At 40.5% G+C, this 18,001-nt stretch overlaps 1 protein-coding gene across 2 annotated transcripts; it reads left to right on the top strand.

The window, feature by feature from the left end:
* Positions 1 to 2,875: 2,875 nt before the first annotated feature.
* Positions 2,876 to 17,795, top strand: LAMP2 (lysosomal associated membrane protein 2). 2 transcript variants are annotated; one of them, XM_063347507.1, is made up of 9 exons: positions 2,876 to 3,008; positions 4,418 to 4,536; positions 5,065 to 5,278; positions 5,910 to 6,071; positions 6,862 to 7,079; positions 7,602 to 7,721; positions 8,002 to 8,080; positions 8,907 to 9,074; positions 16,428 to 17,795. In XM_063347507.1, the coding sequence occupies exons 1-9, from the start codon at positions 2,906 to 2,908 to the stop codon at positions 16,568 to 16,570; spliced, it is 1,326 nt and encodes a 441-aa protein (XP_063203577.1). In that variant the 5' UTR covers positions 2,876 to 2,905; the 3' UTR covers positions 16,571 to 17,795. The 2 variants fall into 2 exon arrangements, with proteins under 2 accessions (XP_063203577.1, XP_063203578.1); XM_063347508.1 differs by lacking the exon at positions 16,428 to 17,795 and adding an exon at positions 10,383 to 14,544.
* The last annotated feature ends 206 nt before the right edge of the window (positions 17,796 to 18,001 follow it).

The following is an 18,001-nucleotide window of genomic DNA, read 5'->3' as shown; positions in this document are numbered from 1 at the left end:
ACGTGAATGTGCGGTGCTTGTACCAACTCCCTGCAGGGGGAATTTGATCCTTTGGTCTCCCCAAGGACTCCACACAAGGGCAGAAACCCTTTGGGTGCCTCATCCGACATTGTCGTTAGGGTCAGTTGTGACATACGCACACGACAGGCACATCATTCTCTCCTGTGGTATTCTGCGACAATGAAAATAAACCACAGTCTCTGAATTCATAAAACCTCATCTTTCTATTAAGCTACTCCTATAACCAGTTTGGCATTGACTTAACTGACAGCAGGATTAGCCCGTGCATTGCTTTTCCATAGGTCCAAGGGAGGAACTGTCCTCTCATTTATCTTGACTGATACAGCAAGCAAGAAATAAGCCTCTGAATAAGAAGTGCAGCTGCTAAGATCACAGCTGTGGGAAAGTAAGGGAAGATCAGCGAGGAGAACTGTAAACACGCTCAAGTGACTCGCACGTGGGGTGCTGCAAAACACGTACATCACATTAATTGTTGTTTAGTCTTACATGCTCGACAAGTAGAACATCCACAGTTAGATAACGTAGGCCTGTGATGGATTCAGGGGCACCTTATCGAACATGCCTGAGATTCCTGCCCCCCTGCTGAAGAAGATCAAAGCACAGTGGAAACTACGCCTGCCTGAATCCTTGAAATACAGGTGAGAACAGCAAGTCTGAGCTCTCGCTCTCTCACTCTCTTGCTAACAAGGACACTCTCGCTAATAAGGACTCTCGGTCCACAGTGCCTCCGTCCCCTGCATGCGTGCCTCTGCCCGGGTGCTGCTTCAGAGGTTCCCCGGTCCGTGAGGGACTGAGATTAAATTTGTTCTTTGCCTTTCATCCGTGGTTTTGTGGTTGTTCCTGCGTCCTGCCTGCGCCGGCTCACGCAACAGTAAAATGACGTAATACCACAAAGCGCCTGCAGAAAGCAGTTATATAGCAGGAATGGCAAAGCAGTAAGGTGCAAAGAAAGAAAGTGAGTAATCTGTGTTCTGATATTAATTATGATATTTCTGGGGCAAACCAATATATTTTTCATTATGCTAAATTACATAAACTATACTGTTCTTTTAATCCCACACCAGTTGCTACTTTTATTCTGTGTTATTCAACAGAAACCAATTTGCTTGTTACGATAGCTACCATTTGATTTCATTTCAAGCTTCACCAAATTGGCATAAAGGAAACAAGGTAATCAGTCTTCCTTTTACGTCCGCAGAACATCTAGTCATTTTACAGTCTGTTTCCTACATGCAAGCAAGAGATCAAAATATTCTGGATTCTTCACTCAGAACAAGGGGGTGTTTGAACACACCAATGTCAATACACAAAGCAACACGTCCTGAAGTCAATGTTCCAGCTGATGCAAAAGGTGACATTCCACTACACAAACTACCTGGAACAGACCGATCATTTTCTCCTCCTCCAATTAATTAAAGCCTAATTCAAAGTCTCTCTCCTAATAGTCCAATGCTCTTAATGTAATTGCTCCTAACTCCCTGTGAGATCCCTTTTTAAAAACAGGACTTTGCTCTAAAAGAGTGAAGCCTGAGGAAATGTAAAAGCCCCAGTGGCAGGACTCTCCCTCGCCTCTGACGTGCCCCATTTTCTGCGGTGGAGCCGAGAAAGACGAAAGACTTGCTGCTTTCAGAAGTTGTGGTTTCGTCTGTGCTGCTGCTACTGGTTGCTCCCCCACAGCAAGTGCCGGCTCAGTTATTAAATATAAAGTTTATTTCTTCAGATAGGTTTTCAGTACATTAAGCCTAACGGCTAAATAAAAAAAATATTCTTTCCAAGTATTTTGAAATTACATGACTTTTGATATTCACATGCAATGATGTTTAGCCATGCACATGCAGGTGTGTGCTATGCACGATAAGCTGGTTTTAGGTTTTGTGCTCTTTAAGCACAAAAAGAAATTTGAAGAAGCAGTGAACGTGTCTGACCAGGCCAGCGTCTGTGCATGGAATCCCCATGTGTCCGATGGATGGGTTTCAGTCGTGGTTCTGACTTGCCAGGTTTGGGTTTGTGATACTCTTTGGAGAAGTATGGTATTGCAAGTATACAACTGAGAGTATTTAACTGACTTTTAATCACATATTGCATTCTTTCTGCTTCCTCAAGACTTTGTAACTGCTTTCATATCAACACTGTCTACACTCCCACTGTCTCCCTGTATCAGGTCAATGTATTTTATTATCTTCTTCAGGAACTTTCATTTTCTTCCCTTATGACCGGGCATTTCTCTTAGTGCCCGATTATTCAAAATACGATTTTCATTTCTCCCACAGCATCAGAAACAGGAATTTGTTATTCCAGGAGGGCTCTTCCTTGCTCACCCTCGAGCTCCCGCATCCCCAGCAGCTGAGCATCCACCTGCCGTTTTCCCTGCTGTCTCCCAGCCTCAATCTCTTCTTCCCGTCCCCCCTTCCTTTGCCAGGCCACCCTTCCTTTTGTCTTCCCCCTGATCAACACTCTCCAGGCTGCAGTCCAACCTCCATCATATTTTATACCTCATTCAAGTCTCAAATCCACTGGCTTAAATATTCTGGTCAATTTAGCTCATTTCTTCCCCTTTTTATTTATCCTAAACATGGAAAATATCCTATTTCTTTAATTTTTTTGCAGTGAGAGCAAAAGCTATATTAAGCTTCTTCGAATGCGTATCTCCTCTCGGCTTCCTCTTCTCGTCCAGGAGCAGCCCCAGATCAGACAGCACCGGCTGCCGAGGGCCAGGACAACCCTCCGCTGCCCCGCTCCCGCCGCCGCACCGGGCAGGAGCGGACCCGCCCGCCCGAGGCGTTGCGCGCCCGGCGCCCTGTCCGCCACCCATCGAATCGAGACCCGCGGCGCGGCGATTGGCGGCGCGCGGGCGGCACCGCCCCCTCCCCCTCTCACATGACCGATGGCGAGCTGTTCGTCGCGCCCGCTCGCCTCGCCCGTTCGCCGCAGCATGGCGCCGCGCCGCCCCTCCTGCCTCCTCTTCCTCCTGCTGCTCGGCGCCTCCGGTGAGCGGGGCGGTGGCCGGCCCCGGGGCGGCCGGCCCCGAGGCGGCGAGGGGGGGGAGGGAGAGAGGGAGGGAGGTGACGCAGCGCGGCGTGGCGCCGCTCAACGGCCGGGGGTCGCGGGCTGACGAGGCCCTGGCGGGCCCGGCGCCGCCTCAGCCCGGCGGCGGCTCCCCCGGGCTGTCAGGGGAAGGGGAGCGGGGGTCCAGGCCTGGCCGGGACCCTGTTGCTTGGTGCCGGCGGTGAGTCCGGCCTGGCGGCTGTCGCCCGTGTGTGAGCCGAGGGCCTGTGGGCCAGGGCGGCCGTCCCGCTGCTGGCCCGGCCGGGCGGCGCTGCCAGGCCCTTGGCTGCCTGGGTCCGCCCCAGCGCGGAGCCGTGGGGGTCAGCGGGCGCAGGCCTGCGGGTCGGAACTGGCTGCGGAGATTCACCGGGTTAGAAACCCAACAGCTATAGAAAGTTCCCTAAAAACGTAAAGGCAATTTAACGCCGATGTCTTTTGAGGCAGAAATTGTGGAAGCACAGTGAAGGCACCCCGATCTCACCCCTTAGAGGTCAGCCTGAGTCGTGCCACTGGTGACACGGATGAGGTGCTGTGTGCAGTTTGGGGCTGCTCAACGCGAGGAGGAGATCACGCTGTCAGCGTGTGCAGAGAAGGGCAACCAAGCTGGTGAAGGGTCTTGAGGGCAAGACTTCTGAGGAGCGGCGGAGTCACTTGGCTTGGTCACCATGGAGGAGAGAAGGCTGAGGGGTGTCCTTATGGCCATCTGCACCTTCTTCGAGGGGGGCAGCGGAGGGGGAGCTGCTGATCTCCTCTCTCTGGTAATCAGTGATAGGACATGAGGAAATGGAGTGAAGCTCCATCAGGTTGGGCATTAGGAAAAGGCTCTTCTCTGACCATGTGGTTGGTCCCTGGAACAGGCTCCCCAGGGAAGTGGCACCAGACCTGTCAGTTCAAGGATCATCTGAGTGACGCTCTTAGTCATATGGTTTAGTTTTAGGCAGCCCTGTGAGGAGCAGGGAGTTGGACTCGATTATCCTTATGGGTCCCGTCCAGCTCCAGCTGTCCTATGATTAAGATAATAGGAAGACCCTGGTGTACAAGCAGAACATTGTTTAAGTGCTGTGTTCATGCACTTCAGTTTTATCACCAGAAAGCTAATGCTCATTTAGATTATTAGTCTTTGCCAGGTAAACAGGCTGTAAAACATTCTCTTAACTTTTTATCTAGCTTTGATAACTTCATGGTGGGCTTCCTAGCTTTAATACTTTTTAGAAATCTAGCTATTCTTTCAGTGTCTGGCAAATTGAATCCAGTCCTGAAAGAATTTATTGCTTTGTAATGAGCTGTTCTCTTAAGTGGTTCTAGAAAATGAAGTAAAAGCAAAGCCTTAATAGCTAATTGTATCTTGTAGGTTTTTTCCAGTCCTATGCACTGGAAGTAGATGTAAAGGATGCCTCTAATGCTACGTGCCTGTATGCAAAATGGATGATGAGATTCTTGATAAAATACGAAACAAACAGTAGTGATTATGTAAGTATTTGGAGTTAACTTTTGTTGAGAACTCTATTTTGTCCTGGGTAGAAGTTCAAGTATGTTCTTTTACCTAGAGTGTTTGGGTTTTTTTACTTTTGTTTTTTTCCCTACTAAGTCAGTTGTTAAGAGTATTCCTAAATATTCATTTTAAAACAAAGCATAAGTTATCAATTAATAATACAACTAACTGAAAGTGTCCTATTGCACTTACTTAAATGGCATACTGTTCAAACTTGGTGGGTTTTGTGTATCACTGTAGTAATATTCTTAGCCCAAATAGTAAGTGTAAATTGCAGCTCAGCATGGTCAAGATTTACAGACAAGTTAGATTTGTAATTCTGTACTTGAATCTGATACAACTGCTTTCTAAGTCAGATGTCAGGGACCCTTTTTCATAATTTTGTAGAATAACCCGAAATAGTCTCGCTAATCTTGTACAAGGTTCCACCCAACTCCAGCAGGTTTATAAAGTCACGGGGAAGACTGCTCTCTGTGAAAGCATTTTAAATTATCCTTTTCTTCTAGAAAAACGCAAGCTTGAATTTGTCATCTGATGTCACACACAATGGAAGCGTCTGTGGCAATGACACACAAGCTGCACTTCTGGCAGTACAGTTTGGAGAAGGTCACTCTTGGAGCATTAACTTTACAAAATCCAACGAAACTTACCAGGGGGACTTTATCACATTTACTTACAACACCAATGATACTGCTGTATTTCCTGATGCTAAAAGAAAAGGTAATGTTCAGTGCAGAGTCCTGCTTACAAAACAGTCTCAAACAGAAGTGTCAGATCTCGTGTACCTGACCTTGGTTGGCGTTTTCAAAGTTAGAAGGACTAATAATGTATGTAACGATTTCTATGCCATATACTGCCTAACTGTTGTTCATCGTACCTACCTACTCTGTAAGAATACAGACTAGTTAGATTCACTGAATGTATAATTCCTTTAAGTGGAATGGAAGGGGAAGTTTAACTGAACGGCCTTGATCAGTGAGGTGCTGCTCGTAGACAACAGGCATATGAAAGATTCATTTTAGTATGCACTACTTGGCCTTCCACCTAGCAAAGTGCTACTGTGTTAGGCCTTCCATGTACTAATACATGCTAATAATAGGATTTTTTTTCTTTAAAGAAAAACTAAAGTAAAAGTTTACCTTTCTAATGGCTTGTCTAGTTCTGGAAGCTTGGTTACTTCTTTGTGTTTCTTAGCACTTCAGGTCAGGACACATAGGTAAAACATTCAAGAGAGGTTAGGATTGTTAAACTTCAATTATCTCTTTGTCTTCTGGAATTATATAAAGCATAACACTACCTATAAATGTTCTTGTAGTTTATAAGGTATTAAAATATTTGTGCTTATTTGTAGGACCAATTACTATTGTTGTACGGGATACTATGCGTCCAGTTCAACTGAATAACGTCTTCGTGTGTCATAACGCTGACTTTTTTGAAGCAGAAAACGTAACACAGATTTTCTGGAATGTTACTGTGCAGGCTTTTGTTCAGAATGGCACAATCAGTAAAAAAGGTGAGCGTTTCAATTTGAATGAGCTTTTTTGTATTGCGCCTTAGTGCAGGGAGCAAAGTCCCATAACAAAAAAAATCCACCAGTTCTAAGATGTGCTGTGTTGAATAATACTGATATAAATATACTTTAGTACGTCTTTCCTTGTTCCTGGAAAAATAATTAGTAGAACAGATCTAGCAGCGTATAGTGATGTAGATTGTTCCCTTGCCAAGGTGGTAGTTTAATAAAGTGTGTATTCCAGTAATAAGGGTATTAAAAACGAGCACTTCAGAGCTGCTGTTGCTGACTAGATGATTTGAGTTTCAAGGTTTTTAACTTGACTGCCTTCCATTTTCGGTAGTAGCCTCTGCTTTTTCATTTAAATAGTCCAGAGCCTGTTGTCTCATCTCATAGCTCAGCTGTTGAAGAGATGAGCATGTCATCCTGCTACATAAACCTTAATAGGGTTGCTTACTTTATCTACAACAAATACATATCGCACTTTTATAACCACTTCACTATCTTTGTCTGTGTGTTTCACTTCTATGTGTCAGAGATAAGTAGTACTACATATGCTACATGGATTTAAAACTGTGGACATTACAGAATTTCGGAGAATACATGATAGCTGTAAACTCTTTGGAATACTGTGCCATAGTGCTGAGTTTGAGACTTCTGACTTGGTGATGAGTAAACTCCCAATGAGCCGAGATTTCAACAGAGAAATTGGTATTTGTATTGAACTGACCTCCAAATCATAAGACTTTAATAAAATTTCAGCACTGAAATGGTGATTAAAATTTCTTTCCAGAGTCTAGATGTCGTGCTGATGCACCTACTTCTGCACCTACTGTTCCACCTACTATTGCCAATGTAACTACTGCATCTACCACCACTTTATCACCTTCTCCAACCACTGGTCCCAGGCCTGTGGAGAATCCAGAAACAGGAAACTATTCTCTTAAAAGTGGAAATAAAACTTGTCTTCTGGCTACTGTGGGGCTGCAGCTGAATGTTTCCCAAGACAAGGTGCTTTTCTTCTATTTTAGACGAGTAGAAAGGTTGCTGTAGTTACGAAATGTGAGTGCAGGGTATTTGCTTTGTACGCTGATGGCTGTCTAGAACAGCTTCTAAGTGTTGTACGTAGCACCTCTCTGATGTCAGGATAGTTTTTTGGCATAATATCTAGCTTCAAAACCTTACGTGGATTCAGCTTCTTACTGGGGGTACCTCTAACATCATTAAAAGCCTGGAACTTTCTAAGCTTTTAAGGCTGTTCATCCCTGCAGATGCTGTCTTTCCCCACAGAGGGAGCCAAAGCTAACCTGTTGTACTAGGTCAACAAAATAAGACTTCACCAGGCAATTTCTTTGCTTCAGTATTACCAGCATGTAAATTTAACTCAAGTAGCCTTGGTTTGATAGTAACCAGGCTCAATCTTACTGCTGTCATATTCATGACAAGCTCTTGTAGTCTAAGACTGCTGCTGACTGAAACAATGCATTCCTAATGGCAGCTGCACGTCTTTGACATGGTATGTCTGTATTTCAGCCTCTTCTGATCAACATCAATCCAAAGACAACAAGCGCAGATGGTACATGTGGTAACACAACAGCTACTCTGAAACTGAATGATGGAAATAGCACATTGATTGGGTTCACATTTGTTGTTGTAAGTAACTTCTTTTATCTTAAACCAAGGTTCCACTTTTCACAGCATTGCATAATGGTTGCTCGTAGTAAAATCCTTCTGTCACTTGCTGGTGGTCGGCTGTTTCCGCATAGGAAGTGGAACAGGCTCTAGCTGACTGCCTCAAGACAAATGGAGAATTGGGCTAAAGTTGTAGAAAATATAAGACTGTGGTAAATGTGTTAGCCTTTGTAAAGCATGTGTTATTAAAGTAAAAAATGCAGAATTACACACTGACAATTGGTTCTTGCTTCTTAAACAGAAAAATACAAGTGCAAGTGTACAAAAATTTTATCTGAAGGAGGTGAATGTTACACTGCTCAACCGTCTGAATGGTTCTGGTAAGAAATAGTATCTGCCTTAAAGCCAAGTGTAAGCTTTTGTTCAATATCTGTATTTGTCAAATACTTCTGACTTTTTTTTCAACACTGTTCATGCTAACTGTTACTTCCTACTTTAAGTCTTTAAGTTGGTAGGAACAAAAGTAATAAGCAGAAATAGCTATGAGTTACTTTAAACAGCAGTGTGGGATCATTCTCTTTTCCTGAAACTTCTGCTAACGTGGTCGTGTACTTTGTCATAAACATACATAAATTAAGAGGGCTTCTTTATAACTGTTTTCAGTAACATAACTTTTGAGATCTGAAATACAGTTGTACCAACCCTGAAGCTCTCTGATTGAAGCTGACTTCTTTGATTGAAGACGCTGCTGTGTCTTCTAACCACTACTGCTTAACTCTCACTGGTAAAAGAGACCAGTCCTTCAAAAACTAAAGCAAACTTTTTTTTCTAAATCAAAATACGTTTGTGGGTTGCTGGTTTTTAAGTTGTTTGTCACAGCTACTGCAGTTAAAAGGGCACTAAAGCCAAAATGCTTGCAGCTCTGCAATGTTGGGATGAATGGAGGTACGAGGAAAGCCTAATGTCATATCTATATGGAGGAGAGGTTACTGCTAAGTACTGTAATAATTTCAGTGCCTGACTTTTGGTTAAGCAGATCAATCACACTTTAGACTACCTTATTTTTCAGAGTAGTCAGTGCTTAAAAGTTGGCCCCTTTAGATTTAGCTCCTTAGTCTTACGATTGTATTAGCAACTCTCTTGTTTTTAAAGTGGGTGTGCAAACTTCCTTTTTTTTTTTTTTTTTCTCCCCCCCCCTTTGTTTAGTCATTTCAAATGCAGATAACAACAATTTCAGCAAGTGGGATGCTTTCCTTGGTAGTTCTTATATGTGCCGAAAAGAGCAAACTCTTGAGGTTAATGAAGATCTTCAAATACATACTTTTAATCTATGGATTCAGCCATTCCTCGTGAAGGAAAATAAGTTCTCTACAGGTGAGAGTTCTTCTTTTGTTAATTCTTGCAATGCTTGCAAAACTCTTACTTGCTAAAAAGCACCAATGTTGGGCACAGGCACTTTATTTTTGAAGCTCTTGTTCCATTTGGGTTTTGGTTGGTTGTTTTGTGGTTTTTTGTGGGCTGTTTTTTTTTTTTTTTTTTGCACACAGAATGAAGATAAGTTCTGAGACTGACTTCGAGTTGAAGGAAAGCTTTGTTCTTACTTAAAAATATTTGCTAGCTATGTTGGTTCTCCTTCATAAAACTTGAAGGAGCTAGAGACACTGGAGAGGGACTTAAGCATTGCTTTGCAGAATAGGTTAGAAGTTATCTGACATTATCTTGACATACAGCTTTTTGTAGCTTGAATATATAAGAAAATGACACAAAACTCTAGCAGAAGTGGACTTTGGTAATACCGTTAGGTGTTTAGTTTCTCTTTACCTGGTAGTCTAAGGAATAGGAGTTTTTTGGGGGGTGGGGGGGTGGGTGTGAAAAGAACTAACAGAGCTTCTTTCAGAAGCAGTCTTGGAATATCCAAAACTATAGAAATATTCTAAAATGTTTGTTTGCTGCATTATCCTGGTCTTGTCTGGGGAAAACTGGAATGGCTTAAACGACCTCAATCTTTAGTGTAACCTGGACTTTGTACTTAATGATAATACTTGCAGCACAGTCTTACTAGACTAGATTAATCTGTAGACAAATACATTGGGTGCAGGTTTTTTAACTTCTCTTTTTAGGCAGAGTTAACTCCCCAAAGGTATGCAGGATAAACAATAATAATCATAATATGTTCTAAAGAGTTTGGGTCCCGCTTCATTTGTAGTTCAAGTTGCAGCTAGCTTCCTTCTCTTAATTACAGTTACTTCATCTCTGTAACACATCTCCATTCTGGATGTGTTCTTGATACCAGATCTAGGTCACTTTATTCTTAATGGGTAAAAGCACCAGACTTGCCTTAAGCATGACATAGTTAAGCCTGGTTCTGTCTTAAAAGAAGAATGTCCACTCTCTTGTCTAGTCCAGATCTTGTGCACGTGAAAACTCATACACCAGGGGCACTTCCGTTAGCTTACTATAGTTTATCAAAAGTTCCAAGTGATTACAGTGCTTAATACATGCTAGATGTACCCATGAGATCTCTGCAGTTCTTTCTCTCTTAGTTTAAAGATGTAATAGTACTTGATTTTTTTTTTAACATCTTCATATTAAGGAAATAGATTTTTTTTTTTTTTTTATACCACACTTGGCAAGTATTCTGTCTTTATTTATTCCTTGTTGCAACCTTTTTCTCATCTACAGCCCAAGAGTGTTCACTGGATGATGACAACATTCTAATCCCAATTGTAGTTGGTGCTGCACTTGCTGGCTTGATTGCCATTATAGTGGTTGCTTACATAATTGGCAGAAGAAAAAGCTATGCCGGATATCAAACTTTGTGAATCTAAATGTGATTCCTGTTCTGATTTCACTCTAAACAAAGCAAGTGCAAGTTCTGAAGTCCAAAAAAGACCCAAACCTTAGGAGTAATTACTAGCCACAGCTAATTGGAGTTGAGAAACAAAGAGAGAATGTTTATCTCAGATGAAGCAGAACTACGTTCTTAGTTTTCCTGCTCTAAGAAGACGACGTGGGTTTCTAGCTGTTTTGAAGATGTCAAATGTTGGATGAATTGCTAGGCTAAGGATTTTGTCTTGCAAAAACCCCAAAGCATTTAGGATTTATTTCTGCTTTTTACAAATTGCAGCCTCAAACAAGAACACATTCTAAACTGATGTACATTGGGCAACTCCCAGAAGAGCATAGAATTTGTACTTGCTTCTCTCCTCTGCGTTCCTTAGTCGTTGTCATAATTGTGGGTTAAGCTGGCAGCATTAGTCACTATGTTGACGCCTATAATATTTAACGAGGGTTGTATGATGCCCAGTAACAGCTTTGTTTTCCACAGAATTGAACTTCAGGCTGGAGATTAAGTGATCTTTTGAAGTGGCAGCAGTAACTTACTTAGCTTTGGCAGAATTTGAGTAGTTTACTCCTGCTTTGGTGTAGTTTCAGGAATCATTCCTATACCCTGGCTGTACAAATAAAATGGGTAACCTATACTTGCCAAATGGTGGGTATATAGCAAGACTTTAGTGCCGTTTCCAAATGCTTTTAACAACAGCAACAAAAAATTACTGTTAGGCACTGAATTCTTCATCACTTATTATACCTTGGCAATCATCTAAAATAATTCAGCTGAGGCAGAGTTCTGCTAAATTAATGCAAGCTTTTTTGCTGGCATCAGTTTAAAGGGAATAACCTTTCTAAATATTCCAGAACTTTAAAGTGCACTTAACTTTATAGCATACTCTGCACAGAACTGGTCTGTCTTGTTGCTTTGAATGACCATTGTTTAAAGATGCTTTCATTTAATGAGCCAGTATCTGTTGTTGCAGCTTGAGCTGTTTTTAAATCTTCATCTTGAATGGTTCTCTGCCAACCAGAACTCACATTATAACTGCCCGCCATTGGCATTCTGAATGTTTAATGTACTTTGTGTTTGATTGTTTGCTGTCTAGCATTTATTAGTGTTGAGAATGGAAAAGCCAAACAAGTCTGAGATGGACCCACAACACCTGTTTTTTCCTTGCTGCATGGAAAGGATAACTAGCTTAAAAAATGCAGTGCAACTAGACTGTTCTTAAACTGCAGCTCTGTAGAGAATAACCCTTGCTGCACAATTTTTCTCTGGCCTCCTTGTGCTGTAATATATAGGTTTTACTGCATGGGGGAAAAAAAAGGTCTTTTAGACTTTAGATGTGTGGCTTTTTTGCATATGTCATAACATGAGCTGCCTAAACTAGTTATTTAATGAACGTAACGTTGTCTCCCCCTTTAGAATGAGTTTAGCCTGCATCAAAGCTGGTTTAGTGTTTTATTAGTGTTTTCTAGGGTTGTTGAGATATCTGTGGCATGTTTGTATACAAATACTAAAATACACTTCTTTCAGTAATTTTTTTTTTTTGGTAAAACCAGTTTACTTTTGACACTAGCTAAGGAAGCAAGTGTGGGTGGATAATGCTTACTATAGCTTGTAGTCTACAGCTTGAATTTTGCATCAGTTACTGAAATTCATTTTAATGGAAGTGGGGAACTACTATAAGTTTAATACTGAAACAGGCTTCAAGACTTTCCATTTTAATTAAAAAAAAATGAATCTAATGACTTTCACATTAATATATCCTCAAATGCAGAAATTCATATAGATTTTTTTTTAGCATTTTGGTGACTGATGTTTAGTGGCACCAGTTACATGTGCATTTCTGTTAAAGGAGTAGAAACCACACTGTGTTCATCTGACCATGCAAATTTTCAAACTGTGCATGGTTTCCAAGTGACAATATAGAAGACCAGTGCAAGCTGCTCCCAAAATTCAACAATACTAGAAGTATGTTTGCAAAAACCTGCAACTTAATCTTCATTTGCAAGTATATTGGCTCAGAGATTAAAGTACTCCTAGACTGGTGTGCAGATAACTGGTTCAAAAAACATCTAATTTTCATTTGACTGCCTGTTGTTATAAAACCACTAGTTTTCCTGTATGTATTGCTCCGTAGGGAACTGTCAACCTGTTCAAAATGTGCTCTAAATAATAAAGATCGTTCTATTTCTTAAGGAAATTTGTTCACATTTTTTAACTGATTTGAAAACAGACATCTTGTACTATCTCTTTAAAAAGAAAATAAACTAAATGAGTAAGGTAAGGTCAATCAGTGTGTATCTGACATTCTGTTATATAGCTGGTGAAGGTGGTCCTTGAACAGTCCTCTGTTGTTTGTGTTGTAATGCCTTGTTTTGCAGCACATTCTGAAGTGTGCTTGGCTACAATCCATTAGCAGAAGACAGCCTGAACCAGTAGAGAAGCTCTACACCTGGTTCATCACTAGAAATCTGCTTGTAAACTTTTTTTGTCAATTGTAGCTCCATGCAGACAAGGTGTTTTTCTGTGATTGATTTTGCTAGCCATCTTAAACTGGCGTACAGCTGCGAACAGTTCAGTTTCTTCTTGCAGTTGTCCTGGAAAATTAAATTGGTCTCTGCATTCAGCAAAAGTGGGCAAGCACTAGGGAGCCTTCTGGGAATTGGTTAGTAGCTTCATCCTCTAAGGTAGAAGCTGTGTTGATCCTGTCTGCGCTGACAGTTCTTCTGGTAACTACTACTATATACTTTTTCCTGCATCAAGAGAGATGCTAGTTCTTTCCTTTACCATATATCTTTCTGGCCCATCTTATGAACTCTATGGTCATAGGACAAGAGGAAAAAGTGCGGTATAATCCTATACCATTTCTTCTTGATTCTAGCCTGCACTGCTTCTATAATCGTTACGTTAAAGCTACCTTCCTATCTGCTACACAAAGTCAAAATAACATTAGCACCTTTCTGAAAGAGTGTCAGCTGAAGCTTTTTTAATGTGAAGGAAAACACAAATATGTTAATAGACTCTTGTTAACATATTAACCTAAGGGTTCCTAAGGTTGTAAATCAGTCAAAGTGAATTTAAACTACAAGGGAACTGCAGGCATCAAATTTCTGACAAATTATTAGTACAAATCAGTCTGCAAGAGTCTGTGACAAAACTTGGAACAAGCAGGAGTTAGTGCTGTCCTGTAATAATTGTAAAGACTTTTTTTTTTAAGCGTAATTCTGTCTCCAGTATTGTTGTCTCTCCTGGAGACTTGCAGTGAGCATCTAGACACTGGAAGACTGGACTTTGTGGTGTACAATAATGATAAAGCTACAGTAGTGTATCATGGAAGTATGAGTCTGTTATGATGTTTGGAAAGGGCAACCATTACTGTTATATTTTGGGGAGGGGGAGGAGGTCAGGGTTTTGTGGTTGACTGTCTGATGTGCTGTTGGGGAAAGGCATAATTGTTTTAAGTAATTAGAGGGAGATTATAGTCTTAAAGAGAGTCAAGCAAGTGGGTTTATTTAAAAACAAACCTGGTTAAGAAACAAGGTAGAGTGTATTGTCATAGTTTATGTTTGAATCTAACAACTTGGAGTATGTTCTAGCTCATGATCAATTGATGAATTAATTTCAGCTCTTCCAAAATACTACACTTTTAATTAAAAAAATATGAAGACATGCAGTGGCATTATGTGAATAAAAATAGTTTTGTTGTGGCTTGTGGAAATAGCATATAACTTGTGGATGTTGAATATTAATGTGTATAATCTATCATAGACTGCCGTTTGATTACTATGGACTGTGCCTTATATACAGTTTACTAAATATTAAAATTGTTCTCTAAGATACCAAGATTTCTGATCTTTAAGCTTAAAGATGCCATGCTAGTAGTTCTCAAAACAAGATTTTCCAGCCAACAAATGCTTTTTTGTTTGTTTGTTTTAATTTTTAAACTTACCACTGTTCTCTATTGTATAGTATATACCAATAAAACCACAAAATTTTGGGCTATCGGTTGCATCTCATGATTAGCATTAAAAGGGAAGATAGCTTTTTTACTGGGGCTAAAAATATTGTGGGCCAACATTTCCGATTATTTTGAGTGGTCAAACAAGCTATTCCTCCTGGCCTGGATGCGGAGTCTGCTTGTTGTGGTGTACAGTTACCAGGTTCTGCATTTGAAGACACTTCTCTGAAGCTTCTAACCATTGTACATGTACAATGCATGGATAGATGTGTGCCAACAACAGCGGCAAACTGGAGAGAGGTAAAGGATGGAGTGTTCCTAGTATGAACTTTAAACCCTTTTTATCCTGGGAATTCCATGTGCCATAGTGTAATGTGTATTGCCGTGATCTCATTCCTTTAGAGAAAAAGAGAACAGGAATTTCTGTCACTGCCTGCTGGGCACCTTTCATCCTTAGCAAATTCATTCATGTTCAGTAGTAGTGACCCATTACCTGGCATGTAGTAGTTAAATTGTGTATGTTGATCTTCAGTGAACAAAGATGACTAAACATAAAACGCAGTTCTCTTTAAGATGCTTAAATGCTTTCTCAGTGGTCAGCATATTTTGAAATAGCTCACTGTATAACGTACATATCTTCTTTCCTCTTTTCTTTTTTTTTCCCCCTTCCAAGTGTTGCTCTGCTTGGCAGTAGGTGCCTTCAGATTCTCCAAGTTCAGTATTTTTCAGGTGCTGAACCTCTGTGAGTTGTTCTTGTTCCTTATAGCCAGAGGCTTTGTGTAGCCCTTCATGAAGCTCGTGTCTTGGACTGTAGCAAGCTAAATAAAGGCCGTAAATTTCCCATAACTAAGGCTGATTCAGTTAGAGACAAATGTTTTAAATATTCACTTGAAACAATAGTTAACTTTTGATAAAGCATTGAATGTGTGCATGACACTTTGTTCTAATATAAACTCAAGCAAAAAAGCTTCTTTAGGAGTTCCGCTTTATTAAGAGCGTGGATGTCAAGCACCCTTACTGTGTTGAAGCAGTACAGAGACACTGTGCCGTATCTTACGAAACACCTCATCTTGGCACCAGGCAGGTGGAGCTCTGCTCTCTTTGCAAACAGGAGGAGTGCCAAGCCCTGCCTCCATCTCTAAGGTGCATCACTGATTTTGAAATCCCAGCGTTCACTGATCCGTGCATCAGCGTTTGTATCAACAAGTTCACATATTTTACAACCTGTACATTAAAAACCACTGTAGTGTTACAGCTGTATCTTTTTTTTTTTTTCCTCTCCTGTGTTGATTTCTGTAAGGTCTGCATAGTTCCTCAGCTGAAACTGATAAACCTTTTCTTGTATTTGCGTTGAAAATTAATAAAGTTAGCCACTCAAAGAGAGAGTCAGTGTCTTCCATGCAGTGCTTTCAGCATATGTATCTTTGCTGTCTTGGAGTTTTCGGTAAGCTTCTGCTTTATTAGTTAATTAGTTCTCTTAGTTCTCTTCGTGTCTAGAACCTGGAGAAGTGTTGGTGACTTGAGAGTTTGTGAAGTCACTTGGACAAGGCAGCCGTATGCCAGTCTGTTGTCTTTTGTTGCTATATTGCTCTGAACTCTTGAGGTGTGATCAGCTAGTGCATGCTCAGGCTGCTGTTTTGTCCTCACAATTCTAATGGGAGTAGACTGCTCACTAGAGGAAGGTGAAATTAAACCTGCGAATTGGAAGTATGTTACCAATACAAATGGCTTGTGTAATATGTATACTTAAAGAAATCAATCTTCCTGTCAATTCTTTACTCAATACTGATTTTACTGTAGATGTATCTAATACAGTGTAAGTTCTCAAAAACGTCTGTTTGCTCCTTGCTTTCTTTGGTTTCTAATGCTTGATTTCCTTTACTAATTTATTCTCCCTTGCTTTTTTTTGTTTTTCTTCTTTCTGCAGCTGAAGAATGCTTTGCTGATTCTGACCTGAACTTTCTTATTCCCATCGCAGTGGGCATGGCACTTGGCTTCCTTATCATTCTTGTCTTTATATCTTATATCATTGGAAGAAGAAAAAGTCGTACTGGCTATCAGTCTGTATAATCTCTTAATTCCGTCTCTGTTGCCACCTTCCCTCTCTTCTCCTTTCCCCAGACTCCCCGATCTGCCCCTTTAAAAAGAAGAAAAACAAATGAATTCATAGTTTCTTTATTTAAAAAAAAATAATAAAAAATGCTTCACGACAGAATATCATGTTATGAGTCTGAAGATGAGTTGCAGAATTACTTGAAGCTAGTATATGATTTTGGAGAAAGTGTTCTGAGGACTGTAGAATTGAGTAGGGTTGATGTACGTCCATGGGAGAAATGTGGTTATTTTGAGTAAAGACGACATGTATGAATCTTTATTTCTGTTGTTTAATCTTTTTATACAAGAAAATTTCTAGTTGCATCCAGCTATCTTGGATGTTGCTAAAGCTAAAACCATAATTAAAGGTGTGAATGCTATGTCGAAAGGGACTGTATGTGCTATGGGAAAATGAATACCAAGCTCTTAACAGACTTCTATTGGGAACTTGGCATATGGCTGTTGTCTTTTTTTCATTAGCAGCTTATTCTTGTGAATTGGTCTGAATTTCCTGTTCCTTCTGAATGTAAAGGTAGTACCTGATCTCACTAATAAAATAACATAATGTGAGAAGAACATCTGATTCTTCTAGTAAATTAATTTGTTTAACATCAGTAGGGCGAAGTTGACTGTTAATGTACGTTAAATAGCTTTGCACTAGCATGATGTCTTTAATGTCTTTATTCACTAAGATAAGGCTCAGTCTTGGAGAACTTTTGCTACTCAGAAAAGCCAACAGTCTGCTAAAGGAAATGTGCCCTGTGCTATTTTGTTTGACTGTGCTTTCCCTTTTGGTCTGAGCTCAATTGTGAAATGAAGGTGGGAGGCTGGAATTTCACTGGCTGCAGTTTGTCTCAGCTTTGATTCTGTGCACATAAAAGAAACTGCAGAGTGTTTCAACACTGGTCCTCGTGAGGCTCAGGAGCATTTTGAGAGCTCTCAAAGGCTCACTAAGAATGCAGATTGTTCAGATTCCTGCAGTTCCTTTGGACAGCTTTCATGGGTTAACAGGATCACTGAAAAGCTGTGATCTAGGAATGCAAGTAAAGATACAAAACCAATCTGTTTTGGTAGGATTAATCTGCTTTTAACCTCCTAATTATTGCTCTCTCAAAACAACAGTTGAATAGTGTAAGAGCACAAAATTTCTAGTTTGAGGAATGCTGATTATAAAGCAGAAACTAATATATATATATATATATATATATATAGCGAGGAAGGTGACTTCCAAAGGAATAAGAGCATCTGACTTGTTTGAAGATGCTTTCTTTGTTATTAATGCCATACCTTTTGCAGTTCTATGTTTTATATCTAAACAGTACCAAAATAGAAGCTAGCTGTTTGTGGTTGTGTTCTGCTTTGTTCCCGTCGGGTTCATGTTGACAGGATGAAAGAAGCTTCTTGCTC

The sequence above is a fragment of the Chroicocephalus ridibundus genome, chromosome 9 (assembly GCF_963924245.1).
Source record: "Chroicocephalus ridibundus chromosome 9, bChrRid1.1, whole genome shotgun sequence".
In the NCBI taxonomy this organism is placed as follows: Eukaryota; Metazoa; Chordata; class Aves; order Charadriiformes; family Laridae; genus Chroicocephalus; species Chroicocephalus ridibundus.
The sequence above is the reverse complement of the archived record's forward strand: the minus strand, read 5'-3'. Positions and strand labels throughout refer to the sequence as shown.

Excerpts from the sequence above, each read along its gene's own strand:
- LAMP2 (XM_063347507.1), top strand. The coding sequence starts at position 2,906 with ATGGCGAGCTGTTCGTCGCGCCCGCTCGCCTCGCCCGTTCGCCGCAGC. Across the intron at positions 7,080-7,601 it reads TGAATGTTTCCCAAGACAAG|CCTCTTCTGATCAACATCAA; the intron begins GTGCTTTTCTTC and ends TCTGTATTTCAG. Across the intron at positions 9,075-16,427 it reads GGAAAATAAGTTCTCTACAG|CTGAAGAATGCTTTGCTGAT; the intron begins GTGAGAGTTCTT and ends TTCTTTCTGCAG.